We start from the raw sequence: 25,011 nt of genomic DNA, 5'->3' as shown, positions 1-25,011 counted from the left end.
AGGACAGCCAAGAAGACGGCCACCGATTGGCAGCGGGTGCCGCCGGGAAGAGAAGAGGAAGGAGGGCAGGCCGCGCCTAGCCGGCCCGGTTGAACGCGGAGGCGAGTGGGGAGTTCGGCAACCCAGCCCGATCCCTTGGAGGTCTGGCTAAGCTGTCCGGCCCGGCTCCCCAGCCATGTTATCGCGGGGCGCAGCGAGCGGGTGGGCTCGGCGCGGGGCGGCGCGGGCGGGCGTGCAGCAGCGGCCGCCACCGTTCCGCGGGCTCCGCGCCTCTCCGCGAACGCGGTCTGCCATGCCCTCCTGGGTCATAGACCGGTACGGCCGCAACGACGTGCTGCGCTTCACCAGGAACATGGTGTTCCCCATCATACACTTCCCGAACGAGGTCATCATTAAGGTTCACGCTGCGAGCCTGAACCCCATCGACCTTAGCATGAGAAGTAAGTGCCGAGCCTGGGCGGTCTGGCCGGGCTGGCGCGATGGCAGAGGTTGCGTTTGCATCTGCGGCTTCTATATGGTCCCCCGGCGGCCAAAATCGGCCAGATGTTGTGGCCGGCCTGCCCCGGTGGGCACCTCTCGGTAGTGCCTTAAAGCAGGTGTTGCCCTGACTCCTGTGTGAAACCGCCTGTTTATCATGAACCCCTTTGAAGTTCCTAGGGGTGAGCAGTACAAAAAGCCATTGCCTTTCTGAAGACAGGAGCATGTATGTTGCAGGGGCAAGCATTTAACCTGAGTGACTAATTGTTGTTTTCTGCACGCTTGCAGCTCAGCTTCCTTCTGCTAGTAGCAAGACTATGGTGGGATTTATTTCCTGGCCTTCTCCCCTGTTACCACTGTGTGAGTGGTGGTACTCTTGACCAAGAGACTAGCCTTTCCATGGAGCAGCATTCCCCTTGAGGGGTGCTGGATTTTCCTGCCTCTTTGAAGTGAAAGGAGCTGAAGGTCAAAATCGCCACAAAGTTGGCACATGCGATCAAATCAGAGTCACAGAGTGGTTTGGGTTGGAAAAGACATAAAAGATACCTGGTTCCAAACTGCTTGCCAAGGGCAGGGACACCTTCCCCTAGACCACGTTGCTGAAAGCAGTGTCCAGCGTGGCCTTGGAACACTTCCAGGGATCCGAACCATATTCGTTGTCATGCCGTTGCTTCCTGTGTTGATACCTGGGTAGCTGCTGTCATTTTGCCCAGGAAATCTGTATCTTTCACTGACCAACTCTTTGTATTGGATGCATTTAACCAGATTTTTTTCCCTCAGTTTCAAGATTTGAAACACAAGAAGTAAGTCGTCGTAGCAGAAGACCTTATATTTCACATTGGCAAGTGATCTTGCACATCAAACCAGATTCATTAGCACATTCAGAGATACCTGTGGGAAGCCTGCCAACAGAGCTGTAATTTGCGTTTGGGCCACTAATAAACTAATTTTAAAAAATCTTTGTGTATAGTTGTGGGTTTGGTTATGGGACGTGTGCTGAGGATTCCTGTTGAATGACCTATCTGAACTGCTGGGCTACCACTGGTATTTTGAGTCTGTATTTGGGAGAAACTACGTTTTCATTCTGCTTTCGAGGTGCTTTTTTGTCTGTTTCTTTAAAGTATTAAAACACATCCTAGCATAGTAGGGCACCTAGACAGACTTGTCCAAACACTTGAAAGGGCATACATGCCGGAATGCAGACTTTTTTTAGGCTGAGCAGAGTTATTCGATGGATAATTCTGAGAGCAGCATTTAGCTGTTGCTTACTGAATGGAAGTTCAGGTTACTGACCTTAGGGGATGTGCCATAATATCTTTTACAATAGTGTTCGTACTGCTTGTTACAGTACTTTATCTGAAAAGACAGATTAGGTAGGTTAGATATAAGGAAGAGGTTCTTTACTGTGAGGGTGGTGAGGCAGTGGAATGGGTTTCTTAAGGAAGCTGTAAATGCTCCATCCCTGGCGGTGTTCAAGGCCAGGTTGGACAGAGCCTTGGATGACATGGTTTAGTGCGAGGTGTCCCTGCCCATGGCAGGGGGGTTGGAGCTAGGTGATCTTAAGGTCTTTTTCAGCCCTCACTATTCTATGATTCTGTTAAATGGGAAGTTTGGAGTTCTTTTGGATTTGTAGCTACACAATGGTGTTGGAAAATGGAACATTTCCAGTGGACTTATTAGAATTTCTGACGGTGTTATAACATGCTAAATATTCTTATAATGGAGAGCCATTTCCTGGACAAATAAGCATAATGAGATTTGCTCTTTATTTGTAAATTCTATAAAAGTATAAAATGTTGCAGATTTTTTCCATGCTAAATACGTATGAGGCTTATCAGGTACTGACAGTGCTTTCTAATTGGAATTGTTCAGTTAATAAATGAAAACTCAGTACAGTATGTCATGGTTGATTTCATGTGTTGCAGGTGGTTATGGTGCAACCGCATTAAATATGAAGCGGGATCCCCTGAAACTCAAAAGCGAGGACACTGAATTTCCATTGACACTTGGTAGAGATGTCTCAGGTGTTGTTATGGAATGTGGACTGGCTGTATCTTATTTCAAACCTGGAGATGAGGTGATACCACCGATCTTTATTTTTTCCTAAATTGTATAGTTAAAATGTACTATGAGATGTCCACCTTTAATTTTCCTGTTGAGAAAATTCTTTGGATTTTTGTTCTTTTAATGTTGTTGCACTCTGAATGAGGCCTATCTAGCAGTAAATTCCTAAATGCCTTCTTCCCTACCTTTTTTTTTCTCTGAAAAACATGGTCTTTCCAAGACTTGCTTCTGCAAGTTAATTTCTTTCCTGGTTTTGTTGTTTTTTTTGGTTTGTTTTTTTGTGGTCTATTTCAGTGGTAGCAAGAGAGGAATTTATTTGTGCACACTTGTGGTGCTTCCTCATTTTTGAATGAAGATAGAATTATAACAGGATGCAGGAAGGGATTAATTTCTGTGATTTTTTTCATAAGTTACTTAGGATAGGAGCTCTGGCATAACCCAAGAAGCACTGTCTGAGGCCCCCCCCAGAAGTACTGATATTGTTTGCTTTCACCATCAGCAGTTGCTTTCACATCTTACCAGTTTTAGTATAGCCATTTCTGATTACACACACATAAACATGCACACCTTGCCTACTCCACCCCCTATCCCATCCCCTCCAATATGGGCTTTCCTGGCATGGAAATAGTTGTGGGGTTTGAAAAAATTGTCTTATACACAGGATGGTAAAATTTATTCACATACCTCTACAGTCCTTCATTTAATCAGTCTTGTAATTTTTTTTTTTTTTTATTTTTGTGTAGAGTAAGCTAAAACTGGTTTCTGATAAGCAATAGTGAGGACATTCTGCAAATTGGGAAAAAAAATAATTTCTTCAATGAAGAAAACTTATCTGTAGGTACAATCATGTGCGAAGTCCACAAAACCTGATAGCTGTTTTCTGTTTGGTTTTAGGTGTGGGCAGCAATTCCTCCCTGGAAACAGGGCACACTGTCAGAGTTTGTGGTTGCTAGTGGAAATGAGGTAAACGTTCAAAAATGTGGCTAATAGACAACAAAACAAGACTGGCACTTTTTTCATCAGTGTCTAAGTAACTGTTTATTTCTTAGTGCTTGGCTTGGTTTAGATTCCAGCTAGTTACAAAGATAGTTGAAAATGTGGAATACAAAATCTGCAAGTCAGTAAAGCTTATTTAAATATTTCATTGTCACGTAGGATCTGCTGTGTGACTTACATATCATTGATTTTATTCCAGGTGTCTTTTAAGCCGAAGTGTCTCAGTCATACAGAAGCTGCCTCCTTACCATACGTAGGTCTCACAGCGTGGTCTGCTGTTAACCAGGTTGGAGGACTGAACCAAAGTAATTGCAGTGGGAAAAGGTGAGCAGATAGTTCTGGTGCTAAAACTTTGTGGTTCATTTTTGTACCGATTAGCTGCTTCGAAGACATGTCCAACAATGAAGAAGACTGTTACACCATGACGTTCACAAAGCCCAGCTGGCTGAAGATGTTAGCTTCAATCTACACGACTGCTGAGGGAGATGTCTTTTAGAGGGAGACTTGGATGAGGATCCTAACTGAAGTGTACCTAGTCACTTGCTGCTGTTTTCCTCTATATAGTGACTATATAGAGGTAGTTCAATGCATATCTAATGTATAGAGAATTTAAGAGTGGTATCTCTAGGAATTTATAGGGACTTTGCCTTTCTGCCTGCTAGGACGGCTACCAAATGCAGTATCTTCTCTGAGTTACTTTGACAAGTCACAAAATGCCCTCTCAACCACAGAGGTGTGGTTCTCTCTGTTCCTGCATGTGTGGGCCATTTGGAGCAGACTGGTTTCCCAGCTTTTCAGAAAGAAATGAGCAGGTGACTGGGTCTCGCTTGAGCTGTAGGCCAGAACTTTAATGAGGTCAGGAATGCAGAAGAGGAAAACGTGAAAGATAAGCAGGCAAATCAAACAGAAGAATGGGCTTTGTTTATCAGCCTCTGATCAGATATTAGCAGATGGAGGACAGAAGACAAAAAATGCATTGAATGATTGGAGCAGGTACCATTTTTCTCCTGACAATTGAAATTTGCAATTTGTTTGGCCTTTGGATGTTTATGTAAACAGATAGCAAAGTGTTCAGAATGGAAAGAAGGGCAAAAGTAAAAATACCAGAATCGGGGAAAAAAAAAAAGTCATTGAAATTACTATGTTGCACCAAAAATTTAGGTCATAGAGTAATTACTGGGCAGTAGGAGTCTAGATGCCTGACTTCTTATCTTGAGTCTTTACTTGTAATGCAATACATTATAAAGGACACTAACTGAAATTCTTCACCCGCATCCTTAGAAGGTAATAGATTGAGTAGTTGTATGTCATGGTAAATTTCATCATGAAAATATCAGATGACTGTTCTGAAGATAAACAATGCTCTGAGAAAATGAAATTGCAAAATTTAAAGCAGTTTGAAAGGACATCATTGAAATTAACTTCCAGCTAGTGACAAAATTCTAGTTATGTTGCATTCCATTTTATTCTTCAGTGTTTAGACTTCTTTTTAATCTTAACTTTCACATATAAATAGAATTAACCTAAAGATATATTGGTAGGCTAGCCTTGTTTAAAGTATCTTTCTAATCTTCAGGTAAGTGTTTAGACAGTTAAAAGTGAAATTCAAACTGCATTATATAGTGTCGTTACATTTAATATTTACTTTTATGTTCCCAATATTGAATTTCTCTGTCAGCAAAAAAATTTTAATGTACTTAAAAAGTTATGTTTCCCATCTAGTCATCTTGAATTGTAAAAACAGCAGAGAATGACTTAAATGATGGTAGCTTTTTTCCCTGAAAAATATATTGTAGGAAAATATATAAAATTAATTTAAAGGCCTGTGCAAAAGTACATTCCATGAGCTTTGTATTACTCTCTCAAGACAATATAATTTCAAAAGACAAGAATTTACATCTTAATTTCTTGAAATAATTTAACATATTTGGCAAGAAGTTACCTATGTATGTGATTTTACCTTGGTCTTTTTGTTTCCTGTAGGTGTATGTAAATAGCTATGTATGTGTGTATGTATACACACAACAGTGTGTCTTACTTTGAAAGAGCAGTTAAGTGAAGGTTTTTATATACATGCAGTGTTACTAGTTTATGTGTTTTAAGTATGCTGGGCAGAGACGCTGGATTCTGTTGCTGTAAGTTATTAAGCGTACACTCCTGCTTTATATTGTTTCAGTGAAAATTTGAATGATACCCCGAGAAAACATTCTTTTCAGAGTCTGTATTATTTCATCAGTTCATCTGTTGAGAAGTACAAAGTGAGTGAGGTTGCAAAACTTCTTGATAGAGTAAATGCTTCTTGGTACAGCAATAAATCTCTTAGGGATTTTATTGGCATAATCAAATAAAATTTAGTTTTATATACATATCTAAAATTGAAATATTCAAGCAATATAATACATTGGTGTCTAGCTGAGTCACTGAAAATTTCTAGTTGTTTATAATCTAGTGAAAATGTTAGTCCTTGATCTGTATACCTACTCCCCACCTCCTGTCTTTTGCGGGGACACACACAGCTGAAACAGGTCCTGGCTCTCTGATTCGAGTTCCTGACCATACCATAATTCCAAGTGGTGCCCAGGGAGAAGGTCTAGGCTCCTATGTTATGCTCATCTGGAGAGATCTGCTGACTCTCTGACCATTTGAACTACTAAAGCCTTGTATAGGGCTTGGTGAATACCGGCTTGAATTATGTGCCTTTGTCAGAAGGGAGTAAAGCCTGGAGTATGAACATTTGTTTTGTTCTTTTGAGAGAACAGGTTCTCTTGGACCTCTCCTCAGGTCAAATAATTTGTTAGTTTGTTCCTTGTACACATGTTTATATATTAGTTTATTCCTGAGCTCACAAACAGGTAGTTTCTCTGGTATGTTTTCTTCTGGCTGTATTTTCCTGAGGCAATACAAACAAAACTGTGCCTGCTTTGGCACTTTCCACCATCTGTGTTCCTTTATTACCATCCTAACAGGTCCTGCACCTTCAAATGCTTCCCCACTTCCTTGTGTTCTGCCAAACAATGTGTCTTGCTGTCCTCAGTGCTATATAAATGCTGAATGGTTGAGCTGTGGCACATGGACATCCTGTGCAGATGTAGTTGGTCTCTGAAGCAAAGAGTTTCTTGAAGTCACAGTGTATGGAGAAAGCTTTAATAATTTGAATGTTTGGTAGGAAATAGCCCACGTAATATAGGAACAAACCACATCTGGAAATTATGAAGAACCTCAAGGACTTTTACTGAACTGGAAAACAAAACAAAACCAACCAAACAAAAAAACAAACAAAAAAAATCCAAGCCAAGTAGCTCCCCCAAACTGAAAACATTCCCTGAATTCTTGAGCCAGATGTCCATTTTAAAATGACATCTTTCTCCAAAATCTGTAGTGCAAGAAATGTGCTTTAAGCAGGGAGTAAAATTGGAAAGGCAGTTTGACAAGTTTGGTTTTTTGTTTTGGGTTTGTTGTTTTTTTTTTTGGAAGGATTTTATTGTGACTGTCCTTTGTGAGGATAAAGATGGGCTTAACCTAGTATCTTGAGTGTAACATCCCTGAGCCTTTTCAAGTATAATAAAATCTAAATGTGAATGTTGCTTCAGGCATCTGTCGTTGGAAGCATGGTTCTGAGGATAAGTACATTTTGGCAGATTTAAAAGCTGCAGGCATTGTGGTTTCATATTCTTTATCTGAATTTTGCAGCTTGGATCAGTGAAATAGGAGGGAATGGAATCTGATCAGTTACAAAAAAAGAAGCATTTTAAAATGGATGCTGTGACCAAAGCCAATTCTCTTAGGTTACGTCAAAGAATTTTTGTAAACTGAGACTCCAGATTGTATAGTACAGTTTTGCACTGTAAAAAGCAATTTCCTTCAACATCCAGCACAGTGAGATTTAAGACAGGAACATCACCAGCTTCCAAAGGTACTGAATTTTTTCTGGCAAACAGAAGTCTTGAGAAACATGATGTTCCCTAATCCTATGCCAAGACTTCATCTTCATCTTGGATCTTCCTTTGTCCTAGAATTAGCAAATGAGTCCAGAGTCCAAGCACTGTTTCTAGCTTCGGCACCAAGTCTTTCTTACACTTTGTGAAGCTTAATTATTTAATTAAAATTTCTGGATGAAATTTCTGAACATTAATTTCTGAACATAATTTCTGAAATTAGGCTGCCAGCAGTAAGGTTCTCACACAACTGAGCTTGCATTCATTTTCATGAAATTCAGGGTAGTGTGTTCAGTTAATGAACTCCCACTTGCTAATAATTTGGAAATACATGCCTAATCCTCATTGTGTGCCAGTTTTCACTAGAAAAATTCTACTGTCTTTTTTACTGAAGAAAAAGGCAGATAATTTAATAGAACTTAGATTTGTTTATGGCAAGGCTACTTCATTGTATTTTGGGGGGTTTTAGATAAATAGTATGCTATATGGAAAACTATGTTCTCTATAATCTGAAGTTCCCAATCTCCCTACAATGTAATACTAAACTACTTTTTCTTTAGATAATGCCAATTTTTATAAAATGTCGATCAATCATATTTTTTTTTTTTTACTTTTTTTTTTGTTGTTGTTGTTTTGTTGTTGTTTTTTTTTTTACTTTAGGAGATACAACAGTGGAGTCTGGGAGAATGAAAGACTCTTAACTGATTTTGTCCCGAACTAAGCAATTCTGTTTGGGAAAGTAAGGACAAGGACAGGGGTTTTGGGTGATAAATATTACTGCCTGACAGCTCTACTGCCTGGATTTAGTGGAAGGTACATCTGAGGAAGTCTCATTGGCTGTGCTGAGACAATGCTCTTGGCACATGAAACAGGTAGTGAATAATGTTAAGTCACATTATTCACCATCGGAAGAGTTAACCACTAAGTAACACTGAATAACAAATACAGTCTTCTGCTTAAAACAGTTTGATGTCAGAGATGTGTAAGAAGCATTAGAATACATTGATACAATAGAGTTTATTTAAAAAACTATTTAATATATTTTAATTTTCTCTTACAGAGTATTAATATTAGGAGCTTCAGGAGGAGTTGGTACATTTGCTGTACAGGTAATATAAACCAGCATGCCCAGGGTGCATCTTCAAACTATTCAATATTAACAAAAAAAACTGAACAGAAGGCAACTGAGGAAAGGAATAGTGAAATTGCAAGCCAGTGCAGTCGATCTGTCTGATCGATCTGATTGGTCTGATTGATATTTCCAGAAGTGAAATATTTTCAGATTTATTTGCTTTCCATGTTACATTGTATTGGGTTAGAATAGGGAGCAGGGACTTTCAAAGAAAGGAGGTGTGAGTATCGTTGTGTATTGGAGTAGGTCGTGAAAGACTGCATTTCACAGTTTGGGTGCAGGAAATCTCTTAATTGGTGTAACCTGAAATAGGTGGCCTGTTTTCATTATCTTTCAGTCAGCTCTGCTCCATAATATGAAAAGAACTTGGGATGCAAGTAGAAAAATTGATTGAGAATGTATCATCTACCATGACTGTTTCAGATGCTCAAATGATATGAGAGGCACCAGGCTTTTATGTGCAGTGTATGTAAAGCACAGTGGCTTAGATGAACCTTCCCTCACTGTCTTTGTCCTGCTGCCCTTCTGTCTGTCTTCATTCTGGTAGCTCTACACTTCAGAGAGTCAATATGCTCTTTTATTGATACATGAACTGTGGAACATCCTCTTTTCATGCTGTTCTTTAATTTGGGGGTTTTGTTTCTAATCGGTGTTGTATCATGCTGAAACATCTTTCTCTTGAGAATATGAAAAAAACACTGAAATTTGGTGATGATTTCACTGTGTTCCATGTTACTAGGCCATAAACATAGTGTTTTTCAAGAGGCTTACATGAGAATATTTAGTGGTATGCTATGCCTGATTCATGATAAATAAGGTGGTTAAATTAGATCAGTATGAAAGGCCTACCAGCCACTGACTAGTTGCAATTTCTACCTGATTAATTCTGAGTAAACTATGTTCATTAATCCAGAGTAAATGTAGAAACCATTACTGTGAGTGGAGAACGAGGTTACAGAACTAGAAAAATCCTTTATTTTCCTGTAGCCTTTGGAGTACAAAATAATCTGATATCATCCCTGTGGTAAATCAGATGACTTCCTTCTTTTTCTCATTATTAATATTTAAGTTATTTACAGTGAGGTAGATGTATTAAATAATGAATAGGTAGGAACATAAAATAATTTAAAATATTTACAAATATTTAGTGGTTGCTCTGGTGACAGTTTTGTAGATTGGTAACTTGGACAGTACTTCTTGGTATGTATTTAGCTGTCAGATTCAGATGGCAAACTGGTATTTGAAGCCTTACTTATCCTGCGACCCGATATCTCTAAGTGGCATTAAAAACCACACTCCTTCCTCCACACCAACTTCTCCCTCCCCAAAACTTCCTTAAATACTGATAAATTCTTACCACTGTTTGTCTGTGGGATGTGTGACAAATTATGCTGTGTTGGAACACAGTCCCCCTACTAAAGGTGATCATTTATTATATAATGACTTTTTTAAGTTGTTCTCAATGTTTCACTAAATTTTAAACTTTGGACTTCTTTTTTTTTTTGATATGCTTGTTTTCAGCTAGTGAAGGCCTGGGGTGCTCATGTGACAGCAGTTTGTTCTCATGATGCCAGCACGCTGGTGAAAAAACTCGGAGCAGATGATGTGATTGATTACAAATCTGGAAATCTGGAAGAGCAGCTTAAAACGTTACCCTTGTACGTGTTTGTGTTGCTTAATACTGAGATGAAGGAGTTGGCGGTTAGAGCTGCCTTTTGATTGCTTGACTCCAGTCTGTCAGAACTCCCTCTTTTTTTGTTGTTCTTCACTGGGTTTTGTTTTGGTTGCTGAGGGTTTGTTATTTTTTTTTCCCAATTTCTAAAGCATTACTTTGTAAAGCAAATTCATCCCACCGCTTTTTGAATGCAGTTTGCCAAGTGAGTATCCCAAGCACAGATTTCATTGTAAGACTAAGACAGTTAATTGGGCTTGTGGAGGCAAGCTCACTTTCACATGCCTCTGTTCAATGACTGTGAACAGTTTTGTCAGGATCTTGGAGCATTTATAAAGAATAAGTGAAATGAATAAATGAAAGTAAGTCTCAGAAATCCTGTGTGAGGTTAGTAAATAGTAACTTTCCCTCTTCTAGGGGGAAGAACTGTGTCATTAAGCAGTTAAGTGACTTGCCTGAGGGTCTTTAACCACTGTGCAACTCAGCTGGGAGTAATTTCTCTTCTGTAACATTGGATACAGCTGGCTCTGATAAACAATCACACTTATCTTGTCACAGCAGTTATGTTTAAAGTAGTTTGGGGGTTTTCTCTGGAACTGAAGTATTTTTTGCTTTTGTAGTCTTTCCATTTGTTTAAACTTTGCATACTGTGACTTGTATTTAAATACGGTATTTACGCTGCTCTTTTTAGCTATATTGAGTTAACTTGGGGGGGGGGGGGGAAGTAGAAGTTGTTCGATCTATGAAAGAATCTTACTGGTAACTGCTAAGAAGGCATGTGCCCTTTAGCTGATTGTCAGCAGGATTGAGGTCCACTGTGGGGGCACTGTCTCTCTGAGTATGGGCAGGACCTGCAGCTACACAGTTTGCAAGCAGTGCTAAATTTGCCTTTGTGCAGTTTAACATCTTAAATACTGAACACCCGTTCTAGCAGATGACCCTTTTAGGAGGTATCAACAGGTTAAGCTTATCAGTCAGGTATACTGAGAGGGATGTTTCTACTTCCCTTTTCAGTTGTCCTGACTCTTCAGACCCCGTAATGAGCTAGTTTTTCCTGGAGCATTAGTTCTCATTATTTTAATTGCTCTTGACAGCTAACAGTTAGGTTGGCTAAACTTTAACATGAAATTACATCCTTGGAAGACAGGCAGGTAAACTGTCTTCCCAAAGATAAGAACTTTTCTATTTAATTTGAATAATTTTTTTTTTGCTTTTACTTGTAAGTTCCTTAGATGTATGTGTAAATATCTTTTGCAGTTTGGAGATTGCTGGAAATTTACAGATGAAAATGAGAATGAGCTGTGCATCTAATAGTATAGGTACATAGCTCCTTGTTGGCCTATTCAGCCTTTACAGGCTCACATGGCTGGGGAAGTGAGAAGGAAGGCTGAAACTGTGGCTTGTTGCCACAGGCTGCATATACCCATTCCATGGGGGGAAGGTTTTATACTCATTGCATTGTTAGGTTCTACGTCAGATAGGTAGATGGGGAGAAAAGAGCTACGAGTAGAGGTAAAATGTCCCCAAAATTAATCAGGAGGTCAAGAAAGACTTTTGGAAATGAAGCTGAGGATTGTGTCACAGAAAAGATGTGAGGAGGTAGGGGTTAGTAATTTGTTTATGTAACTTTGACCACTGGAATTGACTTTCCCTTGAGAACAGCATGTACAGGAGATGTTCCTAGTCAGGGCATGAGTCCAGGCTAGTTTTACATTCACATACCATAGTGTTCAATGCTAGGACCAGACCTCAGGACTGCTGTAGTAGTCTCAGCGGGAGGGAGGAGATAGAGCTCTAAGCTTTAAGCAAGTAGAGAATGTAGTTGTGCGTGTAAGAGTCTGCATTTTGGAGTTTAAGTGAGGTTTAAGTTCTCTGAGTAGCTTGTGTCTGCTATGCAGTGAATGGGCAATAACCTATAAATATGATTTGCATTGTACAGTAAATAAAGCTGGGATTTAACTGAAGTCGGGGGACTTTCTTGCCACTGTCTTGCAAGCAGATTATTTCATTGCGCTGACACATTAAAATGTAAACTATAGCAAATTTCTGATATGAATTAGCTTAATTATGATGAAGTTATTTTTCCCATATTATGATTTTAAACCTGTTCTTTACATGTCTGCAGATTTGATTTCATCCTAGATAGCGTTGGTGGATCCACTGAGAAGTGGGCTCTAGATCTCCTGAAGAAATGGTCAGGAGCAACATACGTTACCTTAGTAACACCTTTCCTGATCAATATGGACAGACTTGGAGTGGCTGATGGCATGTTACAAACGGGATTCACTGTTGGTTCCAAAACTGTAAAGGTATATTATATATTTAATCTTATGTAGTACTCTAGTGGCTTCCTTTGTGGCTTGGATGCTAGTCATGTGGTTCTTCTGGAGGCATCTGTCGTATTTTCCTCATATATCATTAAGTAGACTTCAGATGCGTTTCTATTCTTTCCTTCTTTCTTGAACTGAAAAAAAAAAGATGTGTTGGGGTGGTAGTGATTGATGTATGTGGTAGTTTGGGGTGCTTTGAAGTTTTGATTCCTTATTGTGCTATTTTACTGTGGCCTTTTCCATATGGCCTCACTAGTGAGTCCTGCTGACAGCTAGTGTTTCATAGTAAACAGAGCAAATCCCTGCCTCATTGTACTGTGGGTAATTTTGCTACTTGCTTTAGGCAGTTCAGGCTTTCTCTCAAAACATTTTTCCATGACTGGTTCTCTTCATCCTATTCCAGCACCAGAGAGTATTAAAAGTGGTTGAGAGTGGCTAGAAAGTCTTTCATCTCTTTCATGTTCATGTGTCTGGATGGTGATACTGATTTTTTTTTTTTTTTCTGTTTTTCATAAGTGGATCTTAAAACATTCTGCCAGTGGCCAGATCAGTGAAGCTTCTTAGAAGTTTTCTTTCTTCTCTCAACATGTGTACTTGCTCTCGAAATGAATGCATTTCAAGCAGTTGCTATGGTATTCCTGTGGTGCCATGGTTGAATGAGATTCTAAGTCCTGCACAAGTACTTTCAAAGGCAGGCTCAAAAACAAAATGAGAAGGCTGGAAAGAAATCATAGATAATGTAATGTTTCTCAGTGTGTATGTTTCTGTGGTGGGGAGCATTGTATGCCATGTATTAAAAATCATCTCTCTGGCAGATGATGGCTGATATCTCTTGTTCCTGTAACGACTTACTCAGAGGAGTTGCTCTTGACTTGTGGTTGTGAGGTCTTCCCAAAATACTTTTCATGTGAGCTGCCATATGTCACTGGATGGTGATGACTTTGGCAGATGTGATGGAGGAAAGTTTAATTACTGACACTGAGGTGTAAGGTTCTGAATGTCACATTGCTGGGTTTCTTTCACCCTCTTTGTGAAAGCGTATAAATATATAGCACCATTTCTCTCTTACATAACAAACAATGTTTTTACTAGCTGCAGAGACATGGTTGTTGTTTTTCTCAGCTAGCTGACCTGTGCAATTGAACACAAAATTCACCCTGATCCTGTTGTGGTAATCCAACATCCCTGTCTGTACATTTAATCCACATGCTTAGGTGTTATTTTTTTCAGATGCTAGCATATAATTTCCATGTCTTTTCCTTGAGTTACTTCTCTGGATCTCCTGTTGTTTGTTTCAGTTCCCATTTCAGTTTTCTCTCATAATTTTTTAATATGTTTGTGATCCTTCTTGCAGCATCTCTTAAAAGGAGTCCATTATCGGTGGGCATTTTTTATGGCAAGTGGCCCAAGTTTGGATGAAATTGCAGAACTAGTTGATTCTGGAAAGGTACGTTTGTAATGGTTATTTGAGTATTTGTGCTGCTTTGTCTGAAAAATACTGTAGTTCATAATTACAGTCACAGTGAAGAAACTAGTTAAGAATTTACTTGCTGCAGTTTCTAACTTCTGAATTTGCATGGAATTTAGGAATTCATAATCCTTAAAACTCTTCTGCTTTCTCCCTCTCCACCATATCTGTTTTTAAAAACACAAAGCTTACTAAGTTGTGAGGAAAAACTGCCCAATGATTGTTTATTTTTTCCCAGTCATTTAGAATGAACTCTGGTGTTGAAAATGGTATGTTTTAAGAGGCCTCATTTGGTTCACTTAGTCAGAATGAACATGACTGTGTATATCTGCATACACAAAATTGCTTAGCCTAGGTGATTGGCAGTCTGGCTCATAATGTGCGCAGAACTAGAATATTCAGGTTATTGGAGGTCTTAGACAATCTGCATTGGCAGAGTGGTGACAAGAATTTTGTGTTTCATTATTTCAGTGCTTCAGAGTATAATGTTTGTGCTAATTCAGCACAGTGACTTGGAGTATCATGAGCATTTGTAAGATTTTGGGGCATCTTTTAGTGGACTTGTGGGAAAGGTATGAAATGGCAGGTGGGCTACTGTTTTTCTGATTATTTCAGGTTTATTGTTACCAAATGTGTGTGAGAGTGAGCAGTTGATTGCCTGTTTATTGGACTGTGTGGTGCAGGTCCTGGCAGTGTCCTCATGTTGCCAAAATTCTGTGAGTAGAGAATATGGGCAATTGTTGTTAATCTTTTTATGTGGTACCTAAGCAGAAGGAACAGAATCTGCCATGATTTGGTAATTCCGGTACATGAATTGTCAGACCATCTTGTGCTCAAAATCTGTGCATATTAGTAAAATCTAGATCTGTCAATGAGCGTTGATCTCCTTTTCTGCTATGCATTATGTTCCAGAGTGTTGAGATGAGTAAATGAATTGCTATTGTACTTAAGGCCTGATTGCTTCTATTTGCTACCTCAGTGCTGGTGATCAGAATAAAAACCTTGTGAATTCAGCCACTCCTGTTTCCCTGTCATGAGCAGTGTGCTGCTGACACAACCAGTGGAAAGCCTGTGTTTCCTAAAAAGTTAACTACTCATAAATAGAGGCTGCAGCAGTAAATAAGCTGTGGCGGAGTTTGTCCCTGGCTACAGCTTTGCACCACCCTGTGGTATGTCCAGTGCTGTAGGCATTATCCCATGATCAATAAAGATCCTAGAGGATGCTACTCACTGTGTGATTGCATACAATCACACTACTGAATTAAAATTGTCTAAGAAATAGAAATGCCCTTGTCTTTGTTCTTACCGTTTGTCCTGATTTTTAACCAGTCACAACTTGTTTTGTGTTCCTGCCTTATTTTGTGCTCCTACCTTGTATGCAAAACAAATGCAGAATATACCCATGAAAGCCTCTTGGGAAACACCTGTTTATGCAATAGAGATAGGGCTTAATCCCTGTTCTCTGCCTGATGATCTGGACAGGTGAATTGTAATGCCATCTAAAATGTACGCCATACATGTATGAATGTCCTAATGTACTTTTTGTTGTAAGATGATAGTGAGGACAGAGATGTTTGCTTAGTCTTTTATTCTCCATGCAAAAAGAGGTCATAGTGCCAGACTGTTTATCTGCATAATCATTATTCTAGCAGCCTTTTACTCTATTTTGTAAAATGTTGCAAACACCTGTGCTATTGTATTTTGTAAGACCCAGATGTGTTCCATTTAGATAGATGTTAATAAGACCGTAACCTTTATTGTCTAGAAACAAGTGTTCTCTGAAATGGACAGATCATCCATTCAGAAGAGTAGGTGCTTGGAAGAAAGGCAGGAGGGAATTACTGGAGGAATCATATCATCATTTGCTGTAACTAAGTGAAAGTAAGTGGGAATAAATAAGGAAAAAATGAGAATTAAAAAAACCCACAAAGCAATAAAGTGTAGCAAGATGACTTGGGGAAGCCAGTAAAGTGAGTTCATGTAGTTGAACATCTTTGTTTTGATTGAATACAGTTTTGAGTAATACAGCTGTAGTTACTTTTAAATTTCAGTGAATCGTCTTTTCTGCTACAGACATCTAAATTTTGAGATTGTGTGAAGAGGAGAGCAATTGCAGAACTCCTGAAAATGAGAGGCTTTTTTTCAGGGAAGTATAAATTGTGAGGGGGGATTTAAATGAAGGAAATTAAAATGAGATGGTGGTTTAAAGAGGTGATGTTACAGTAAGTGAAGCTTTGAAGAGCATATCCCCGAAGCTGTTACAGATAATACTGATTTGACTGTTCTTTCTTTTAGTCCTTTTTCACCAATACAGATTTTTAGTTCTGATGAGTTCATCATCTTCCTTTGTGAAAGCAAAGGGATTCTCAGTCTTTCAGTGGATAAATAATAAGCAAAAAGGGCATTTTGTTTAAAGATTTGGTTTTTGCAGATGAGCTTTGCAGCAAGAAATAGAGATTTGCAAAATGTCAGGTACGAGGAGAAGTTCTTTTAACAGCCTTTTTTAACGGTGAGGAGAAGGAGAGGATTTGATGAGCTGGTAGTGCAAGGAAGGAGAGTAATTCTCCTTTTGTAATTTACCTGCACATCAGCTCAATTCTGGGGATTGTAAAACCATTTTCAGTTTATGAGCTGTTTTCTCTGCCTTGCAGCTAGATGTCTTGCAAAGAGGCTATTGTGAGACTGAGGGGCTGGGAGGCTGCTGCAACAGTAGGCACGGAGAAAATCACATATTTCCTTGTCAGATTTTAGAGAACTGGCTACTTTTTAAGCTCCTGGGAAGTCCCTGTTGTGGAATGAACTCTGCCAGTTAATTATGAGCCAGTAAGGACTGGCTTAACGTGGGCCTCACCAAATGAATTGACAAAGCACATGTCAGAAGCTGGGGATCTCTTTCCATGGCAGAATGTTCCTGGTGAATTAAAAGGTTCTCATCTAAAGACGGCTGGAATCAATCAAGCCTTTAGTTCAGGACGCAGATCTGCTGGCACACCATTTGCTGAAGTATCATCACTGGTCTCTCCTGCCAGCACTGTCACTAAAAGGCTTGCTAGGAATTAGTTCAATGTATTTGTGGTCAGTGTTGTGAATTTAACATTGGCAGCCTTTGGTTTTGCTGCTTACTTAACTTTTTCCTTCTCTCTGAGGTCGTGTGGTTTAGTACTTGGTGAAAATACACCAAATGTGTGTAACTGCGTAAGTTTGTAGAAAGCCTCTACAAAGTTTGAGCACTTACTTTGCCTTTTATAAAGCCTGATGCAGGAAAGCAGGCTCAAAAACCTCCTTAGTGTTGTAAGAGGAACAACTGAGTATGTTGTATGTTCCTGCTGGACCAGGATGGATGTGGGTTAATGTGGAGCCCTAACAGAAATTTGAAATTTCCATTTACATTCAGTGTCATTTAAATGCAGTGCAGAGGGGTGTGTGTGTGTGTGTGTGTGTGTGTGTGTTTTCAGTATTTCTGGTGGCTTAATGCTCTTTCCTTCAGAGTTATATCGAATGGGCTGATGGGTGAAAGCTGATTTTGCAGAAGGAAGACTAAAGAACAAGTAGAGTTTCTGATTATGACATGAATAGGTCATACTCTGTGTTGTTTGCTTTCTAGATCAATGTTACAGCACAGGCATACATAAGAAAAACTATTGCATGCTTATATTAATGTAATTTGTGTCTAGTATTGATTATACATTTTGCTGAAGACATTAGATGCTTTTGACTTCGCACCTGCTGTTGTGGTTTGGAGGACCGGATGCTGACTGCTCTCTGGCCCTGCTGCTGTCTTCCTGTGCAGTGCTGTACAAATCACATGATCTTTTGCTACCATAATATTTCTGTCTACTATTGAGGGCTAATGCCCTTTATCCATCTTTGGTAATTTGCTCTGAGATGCCCTGTGGAATTGTTTTGTATTGCTAGTCTTTACTGTTGAGGAAATACGTAACATGGATACAACCACCCACTTTGACATTACCTTGGGTAATGCCTCCTTCACTCTCCCCGTCTAAGAAAGGGCGCTAGCATCGCAGGTCTGTAATTAAATGTCTGCGTTGACTAGAGATCGGTCCTTCTCCACAGCTCTCCTCTTCAGTCACTCACATTTATTCTGACAACTGTCTCTGCTAAATTGCAAAGCTTGCATTTTTTCTTCTTCTCTCTTTTTTCTTTTTCTTTTTTTCTTTTTCCTTTTCCTTTTCTCTTTTTCTCTTTTTCTTTTTCTCCTCTTCCTCTCCCTTTCCCTTTTTCTTTTTTTTTTTCTTTTTTCTTTCTCTTCCTTTTTCTCTTTCTCTTTTTTTTCTTTTTCTTTCTGGTTTTGTGTTTTCTTGTTGCTTCTTGTGGCTTCTGCTTGCCAGGTTGGTTGGCTGGTCCCCAGAGATGTTGATCAAGGAGAGGTTGCAAAAAAGCTGTTCAGTTCTTTCTCTTCCAAAAGTCCCTTCTCTTCTCTGCATTTTGTCATGACCACCAAGGAAACCCCACTGTGATTTTCATTAAACCACATCTGTTCCTGTTCCTTCAGGACATGAGAGCTTGCTCATGTTCTTCATGAGGGTGCTGTGTGATTACATCATAAAATGTCTGTGAAAAAGACTAATGGAAAGTTTGCATTCTGTGGGGATCTAGGGTTAGGATATGTAAATTCACATAAACCACAATGAAGTCTGGACAAAAAAAAAACACCATATACCAGATATTTAATCAAATGTGTTGCTTTAGCCTCATGTAATTGCATATTCTATAGAAGGTCAGACCCAGTGTTTTGAGCTCTAGTCCCCTGATGTAGGAGGGAATTACATCCAGGATAGTGGTGAAATGTGAGGTTTTGTCTGTTGTGAGTTTAATTTGCTGAGATGAGATGCAGATCATGCAGGACTATTCTTCTAATACACTGTATAACACATAGTATATAGTATATGTAATATATATAATAACATATGCTTTCATATATAAAGATGTATACTCTCATATATATATATATATATATATATATAAACACGTAACTGTACTAAAATTTGTTGTTGTTATATGATAGCATTGCCCCAGATGGCTTTAGTTACCAGCATAAGTATCAGGACAACTACCATGAATTTGAGTGCTAGGGGATTCCAGAAGTGAGAGTTGGTCTTTCCTTTAGTTAATACTTCTTCAGCATGGTTCAGTAGGTAACTAAACACAGGATCTTCCTCATTTCTACTGATTTAAGCTTGGGCTAGGCTGGCACACACTACAATTCTGGGCTTGTTCCAGTTTCTTACTGTTCTTGATTATGTTCTGTAGAAGCTGTTCTGCCAGAGCCAATGAACTAGATTTTTTTTAAAGCCTTTTCTACGTTCAGAACCATACCCTGATAGTCTGCTTAACTGGGATTCATCTTCTAGTAGTTTAATAATTGTTGATGATACTCGTGAGTCCCTGTGGGCTGCTGGTAGAGGCTGGATATGAAAGAAGGTACCTTGGTTTGAAAAAGTCAATACAGTTATTGGTAAGATGACTGTGGGAGTAGACGCCAGGACTGTGTTTCTGTTCCTGTGTCTGAACCACTGCAACACCATTCTTCTCACAGGTGTGTGAGACTGGATCATTGGCTCATTTTTACTTCTGTTAGGCATTTGGGACAGAGATATCATGTACCTGTTATCCTTTAATGTGCTCTTGGATGAAAGTACATATTTTCTGAAATATAATCTAATAAAAACCATAGTACTGTATAGCTGAAAAGCTACCCACAGCACATGACCAGAGCTAGCTGTTCCAGAAGGTGACAATTTCTAATCTTTGTCTTCAGTGAGGTTTGGCCCTAGAACCTAATACTGACAAGCAGTATGAAGCTCAGCATAGATTTAAGGTGAAGGAAGAATGAAAAAAGGGGTGGAATTAAGACCCAGAGAACATGGAACTTGAGTACAGTTGAGGAAGAGATGCTCAGTTGAAGAGAAGAAATGTTAGAAACAGCAGTGTCCCAAACCAGCGTTTTCTCCATGAGATGACAGTGAAGTACTGAACAGGTAACTAAATGCTTAGTTACAGGACAGGGACTGTTCTCTGTAATGATTTCTGTTCAAGTCTCTTGTTGACATTGAAGGGAGACTTACTGAAGGCCATAGGAGAGTATCAAGCTGTGCTTTTGTGTTCCTTTACCACATTTGGGCAAGGTGGCAATTTCTGGAGGAAGACAGCCTTTATCCTTTTAACTCAGCTAGTTAAAATGGCAAGTGGGTCTTTCCATTAGGGCAAGCCTCAAGAGGATTTTGATGTCTGGTGGAGCACATCACAGCTTGTGTTCTGTAAATACATGAATATGTTTTCCAGTGTGTGTGCACAAGTATACGACTTAACCAAGACATGAGGAGGCTGTGTGTGCTGGGAGGCAGCAGCAATGAGAGAGGTGCTCTGCAAAGCAAGGCTGCCCTGATGTTTTGACAGGGCCGTCCTTTACAAACCTGGGGGAGAGCCAATGCACTGTCATTGCCCTTGGAGTGAGGGGACTTTTGGTCTGGTCTCAACTAGCCTTGTTCTGAGGGCCTCTGGGGCTCGGTTCGTCTCTCTGCCGAGATTTCAAGGCTGTAGCTCTCCCTCCAGCGGCAGGAAGCAGCTTCACACTCACTGCAACAGCTTGCGCTATAATAGGCTGATCAAAGTCGTCTTCATTCCCTTTATGTTTCATACCTTGTCCCTCCTGAAAAATTCAAACTATCCTTGCTACCACAGAAGTGGGGCCCTGAAAGGGTGGGCTTGAATTTGCCGTTAGGAGGAGTGTGTTTCTGCTGACCAGTCAACTCCTGCCTGTGCCTGTTCACTGCCTGCTGCATTCAGAGCTGTGTTGAGCGGGATGCCACTTCTGTGCTGTGTGTAGGATAGCCTTAATCAGCATCAGCAATTACTCTTTTTTTTTTTCCAAACACATGAGTTTATTTCAGGAGACCTGAGATTCATTTCTATACTGTGCCCTGCATCGGAGAGAATGAAGAGGAAGAAAGTACCTTTCAGGCCCAATCTGTTTTCAGATAAGCATTTCAATGTGGCTGTGTGTAATCCTTTCTCTCACAGACTTTAGTTTAATCCCTTTTCTCTGAACAAATAGGTGTCCTCTGGCAAGGAACTGATGCGTGGCTGTAAATAGGCAGTGTTTTTATTATCCAGTTAATCTCCATTTGTTATCACACATTCAGCAACAGCAGACGTTCCCCTACTTATTTGTCTGTTCATAGGAAGAAATTTTATCTTAGTCAGTGGATTATGGTAAAGGCTGAGTGAATCACTGTGCTGCAACACGGTCAGCCCTTTCAGGGCTATTCAGACAATGGGACTGACCAGCCAGCCAGATAAAATGTTTAATGCTCTAGATTGTCAGGATCATCAATTTAGTATTCATGTCTCTATAGCACTGCCTAAAGCCAGCGTTGAAATGGAGCTAGAAGTTACATCAGTGTAGCAGATGGGCTTTGAGTGAGTGCGATACACATGGTGTTTTCCACTGTGAGGTTGAGTTTAGGGTTCCTCTGAACCCCTGTGTCACCGCTTTTCAAATGTGATGGTTTGAACTTTACCTAATAGGCTGAGGACATAACATACCCTGTTCTGTCAGGGTTACAAGCTACAGCCTACAATAAATGAGTGCAGGTGCCAGAACACTGAAGTGTCTTGTTAATTTTTTCTCACTTGCTGCATGTCTGAAATTAACTCCTGCCTCTTTCCCTGTAATTCTCTGTATTCACATCCCTTGTGCTGCTACAATGCTTTCTTCCCCAAGTACTTTTCCCCTCTTCCTGGCCTCCTGCCCTGTGAGGGTCATTTGTGTGCATAGTCCAGCAGGTGAGTGTCTGTATAGTTTATTTCTTAACTGAAGCACAGCTTTGTGTGTAATTGCCATTAAGTACTTGTACAAGTGCTGCACTTGTGCTTGGCTCAACAAGGTTACTGGTTACTGAATTGTAGGGTTTTTTTGCCAAACTCCTGCTTTGAAAGCAAGGGTTGCTCTTCCACCAAAGTCTACTGATCAGCAGTACGTTCCTCTTGCTGATAGTCACATCAGCTGCAGTTTACTTGGGTGCTCAGTATACCCAAAGCCATTGTCTCAGTGATTTTGCTGCTCTAGGTCCATGTCCCTGACCTTGTGGATACCCGAGATGACATTTTTGTTTTGTGCTGGATGCTGACCAAACATGATTTTGTTTTGATCATTCATGCCCCACATTTCATCCCCAGTTGAGCAGCAGAAAGTGTTACTATCTTTGTGCGTTCTTTGCTGTGTTATTATTACCTTTGCTTGAGGTTTGTCTACAGCCATTGTCCTGGCAGAACAAAGGGAAAAAAGGACCCAGCCTTGTATCATGCAGCATGACAGATTTGAGGCACTTAGTGAATGTATTTGCACAGCTGCTCTCATAGTGATTTGGCTGCTAATTCTGACTCTAGGGGGGTTCACTCATTCCTACATTTCTCGCCTAAAAAGCTTCACATTACTGCTAACCTTGCCTTGAGAAAATAAAGAAGAAAATCTAGTAAGATTAGGCCATACTGCAATGTAATAGGGTAGATTATTGATGTCTTGGATTACTGTTATCATATAAGCAAACCCAGTATTTATTTTAGTGCAATGAATGGACTTAAAGGCACTGTGTATGAATAGTTGAGAAAAGGATCTACATGAGTATGGACAATGCATTTGTTGTGATGTTGGGGAGGGTGCAAGGTGGCTAGTGCTGCTGCTTGGAAAAAGTGCATATGAAAAAGTACATATGAAAACCTTTCCTTGGTAGTGCTGTACATCTGCCTTCTAAACAGCATGTCTGAATACATACCCCTTGTCTTCTGGTAAAAGTAAGCAAGCCTTTTGAAAAATGGCCCTGTTCTCATGCTGACAAATTGTTTGTGTCTTTATTGCTGTTGTATTCTTTTTTGTATTTAGTGAGACACATGCCTTACCAGGAGAGGGCAGTTATCAGTTTTAGAGTACTCAACAAGACAGCATGTATGCTAGTAGCTGCAAGGAAAAAGCATGAAGATACCTTTTTCACTGACTCAAGTTAGCAAAGATCTTTTTCTGTTATAGCAAATGGGCTGTTTGGATCTTTGTTGCTTCAGATCTTCATCACTGCAAGAGATAGCTGTAGAATCATCTACTATTACTGTTTTCCTCTGATAAGAGGATTAGGATCAGTTCATCAGTGCAAAAACATGCATAGGGCTAGTGTTAGGGGAGTCCAAGGTAAGTGACTAACTTCAGGAGAGGTAGGATTTTTGGGAGGAGGTACTTTTGTACACAGATCTTATTTTAGCCTTTGGAAGGCTGACTCAGAACTGGACTGAGAGACTAGAAAAAGCTTCTTCCCTTGGATGAGCAGTGACAAAGTATTTTTCAGAAGCAGCTGATATTTCTTCTGCTTCTGTCAGTACCTTATGATGTCTAAAGAAAGTGTAGGGTTTTGGGCTCATGAGTTAATATCTGAGACAAGGAATAGGTTAGTTTCACCTTCATTATTAGAAATGAGTGTAAAGCAATCCAGAAGGCTACTCTACAAAATTAATGCCAGAATAGCAGTTGATGCAGGCTGGGCTTAATGATGTATGCCTGCTGGAATACACAGTGGCTGGGTTTTCAAGTGTATATCTAAATGATTCAGCAACAAATGTTTGTGGGATATTTTTTGTATTTCACGTATTTCATTTCAAGTCCTTTACGGGTATTGAGGCATGTACTGATGCAGACAGGCACTAGATTCATAGGTATCTTTGAAACAGCTGACCTTTTAAAAAATTGTGGGTTTAACAAGAAAACCAGTGGAGACATACAAGAAAAAAGATCTTTTCCTCAGTTTATCATAGTGGACAACAGTTGCACCACACTGTCAGCTTTTAAAGGGGCTTAGAGCCTTGACTGGTGACCCTATAGTTAAGAGTACCAGTTGAGGGCTCCAGATTGTGCAAGTAGAGATGTTTCAAATCTTGGGAAAAGAGCAGCAGAAAGCCTTGTGCATGCAGAAGGACCCCAAAAAAAAGGTAGAAGCCAGTGACTACATCATTTAGCAACTTCTGCCCTAAACATTATAAAGTAACTTCCCCCTTTCTTCATTTAGTTTTAAAATGGGAAGGTGATACATTATTGCTAATGTAATGATATTTTTTCTTTATTCTATAGATTCAGCCAGTTATTGATGAAGTCTTCTCTTTTTCTGAAGTTCCAAAGGCCTTTCAGAAATTGGAAGGAGGACATGCACGTGGAAAAACAGTGATCAATGTAATTAGTAAAAAATAAAATATTCTTCCTGCAGTCAGTCCTCTCCTGGTAAATTATTGCCCTTGAACATGTATTGGTACACAGCAGCTGTTTCTTCTTTAAAAGCTCACACGGGTTGCATAATTTAAAAAAAAAAAAAAAAAAAGAAAAGAAAAAAAAAGAAAAATCTTTTAGAAAAGCCTCTCTGATTCCTTCATGCTCTGCCTTTGGTAACTGTTAATGTCCCATACGTATTTTTACATGTAAGCCATGCTAATGTAGTTGTGACTTTTGTAGAACACCCCTCCCTCTTGGAATAAGAGGAACAGCCAGCAGCATTTTTTGTTGGTAGATCATGGAGCTTTTATTTTCCAGATGTTTTAGCTAAGTCCCAGAATTGTAAGGCATATTTGTATGTAACTGTCCAAATGAAACTTGTGCTGTCCTTTTTCCCCTGGCCTTTCCTAGTTCTGTTCACCTTTATTAATACATATTATTACTCAGTCTAGCTCATTCTCAGAACCTTTCCCTGTAGTAACTGGTCACACTGCGACCTCAAGCCTGGCACTTTAATCTTGATATGGCAAATTTCTCATGGCAAAACTAATCTGAGTAGAAGCATGGAACAAAATCCATCTGCAACTAACTGATAATTGTTCTAATTGCCTATCTTCTGGCACAGAGTCAGCTGACTACAGTGTTTATGCAGGTAGGCTAGACATGATTT

At 39.7% G+C, this 25,011-nt stretch overlaps 1 protein-coding gene across 1 annotated transcript; it reads left to right on the top strand.

Moving 5' to 3' along the window:
- The first annotated feature begins 70 nt into the window (after positions 1-70).
- Positions 71-24,323, top strand: RTN4IP1 (reticulon 4 interacting protein 1). Its single transcript, XM_057404698.1, has 9 exons — positions 71-440; positions 2,403-2,554; positions 3,436-3,504; positions 3,737-3,861; positions 8,533-8,581; positions 10,126-10,262; positions 12,402-12,585; positions 13,961-14,053; positions 24,207-24,323. The coding sequence occupies exons 1-9, from the start codon at positions 176-178 to the stop codon at positions 24,321-24,323; spliced, it is 1,191 nt and encodes a 396-aa protein (XP_057260681.1). The 5' UTR covers positions 71-175.
- The last annotated feature ends 688 nt before the right edge of the window (positions 24,324-25,011 follow it).

This window comes from Pezoporus wallicus, unplaced genomic scaffold, assembly GCF_028554395.1.
Source record: "Pezoporus wallicus isolate ANWC-B61680 ecotype Strahan unplaced genomic scaffold, APGP_CSIRO_Pwel_v1 contig_6923, whole genome shotgun sequence".
Classification (NCBI taxonomy): domain Eukaryota; kingdom Metazoa; phylum Chordata; class Aves; order Psittaciformes; family Psittacidae; genus Pezoporus; species Pezoporus wallicus.
This window is presented reverse-complemented; position numbering and strand designations above follow the sequence as displayed.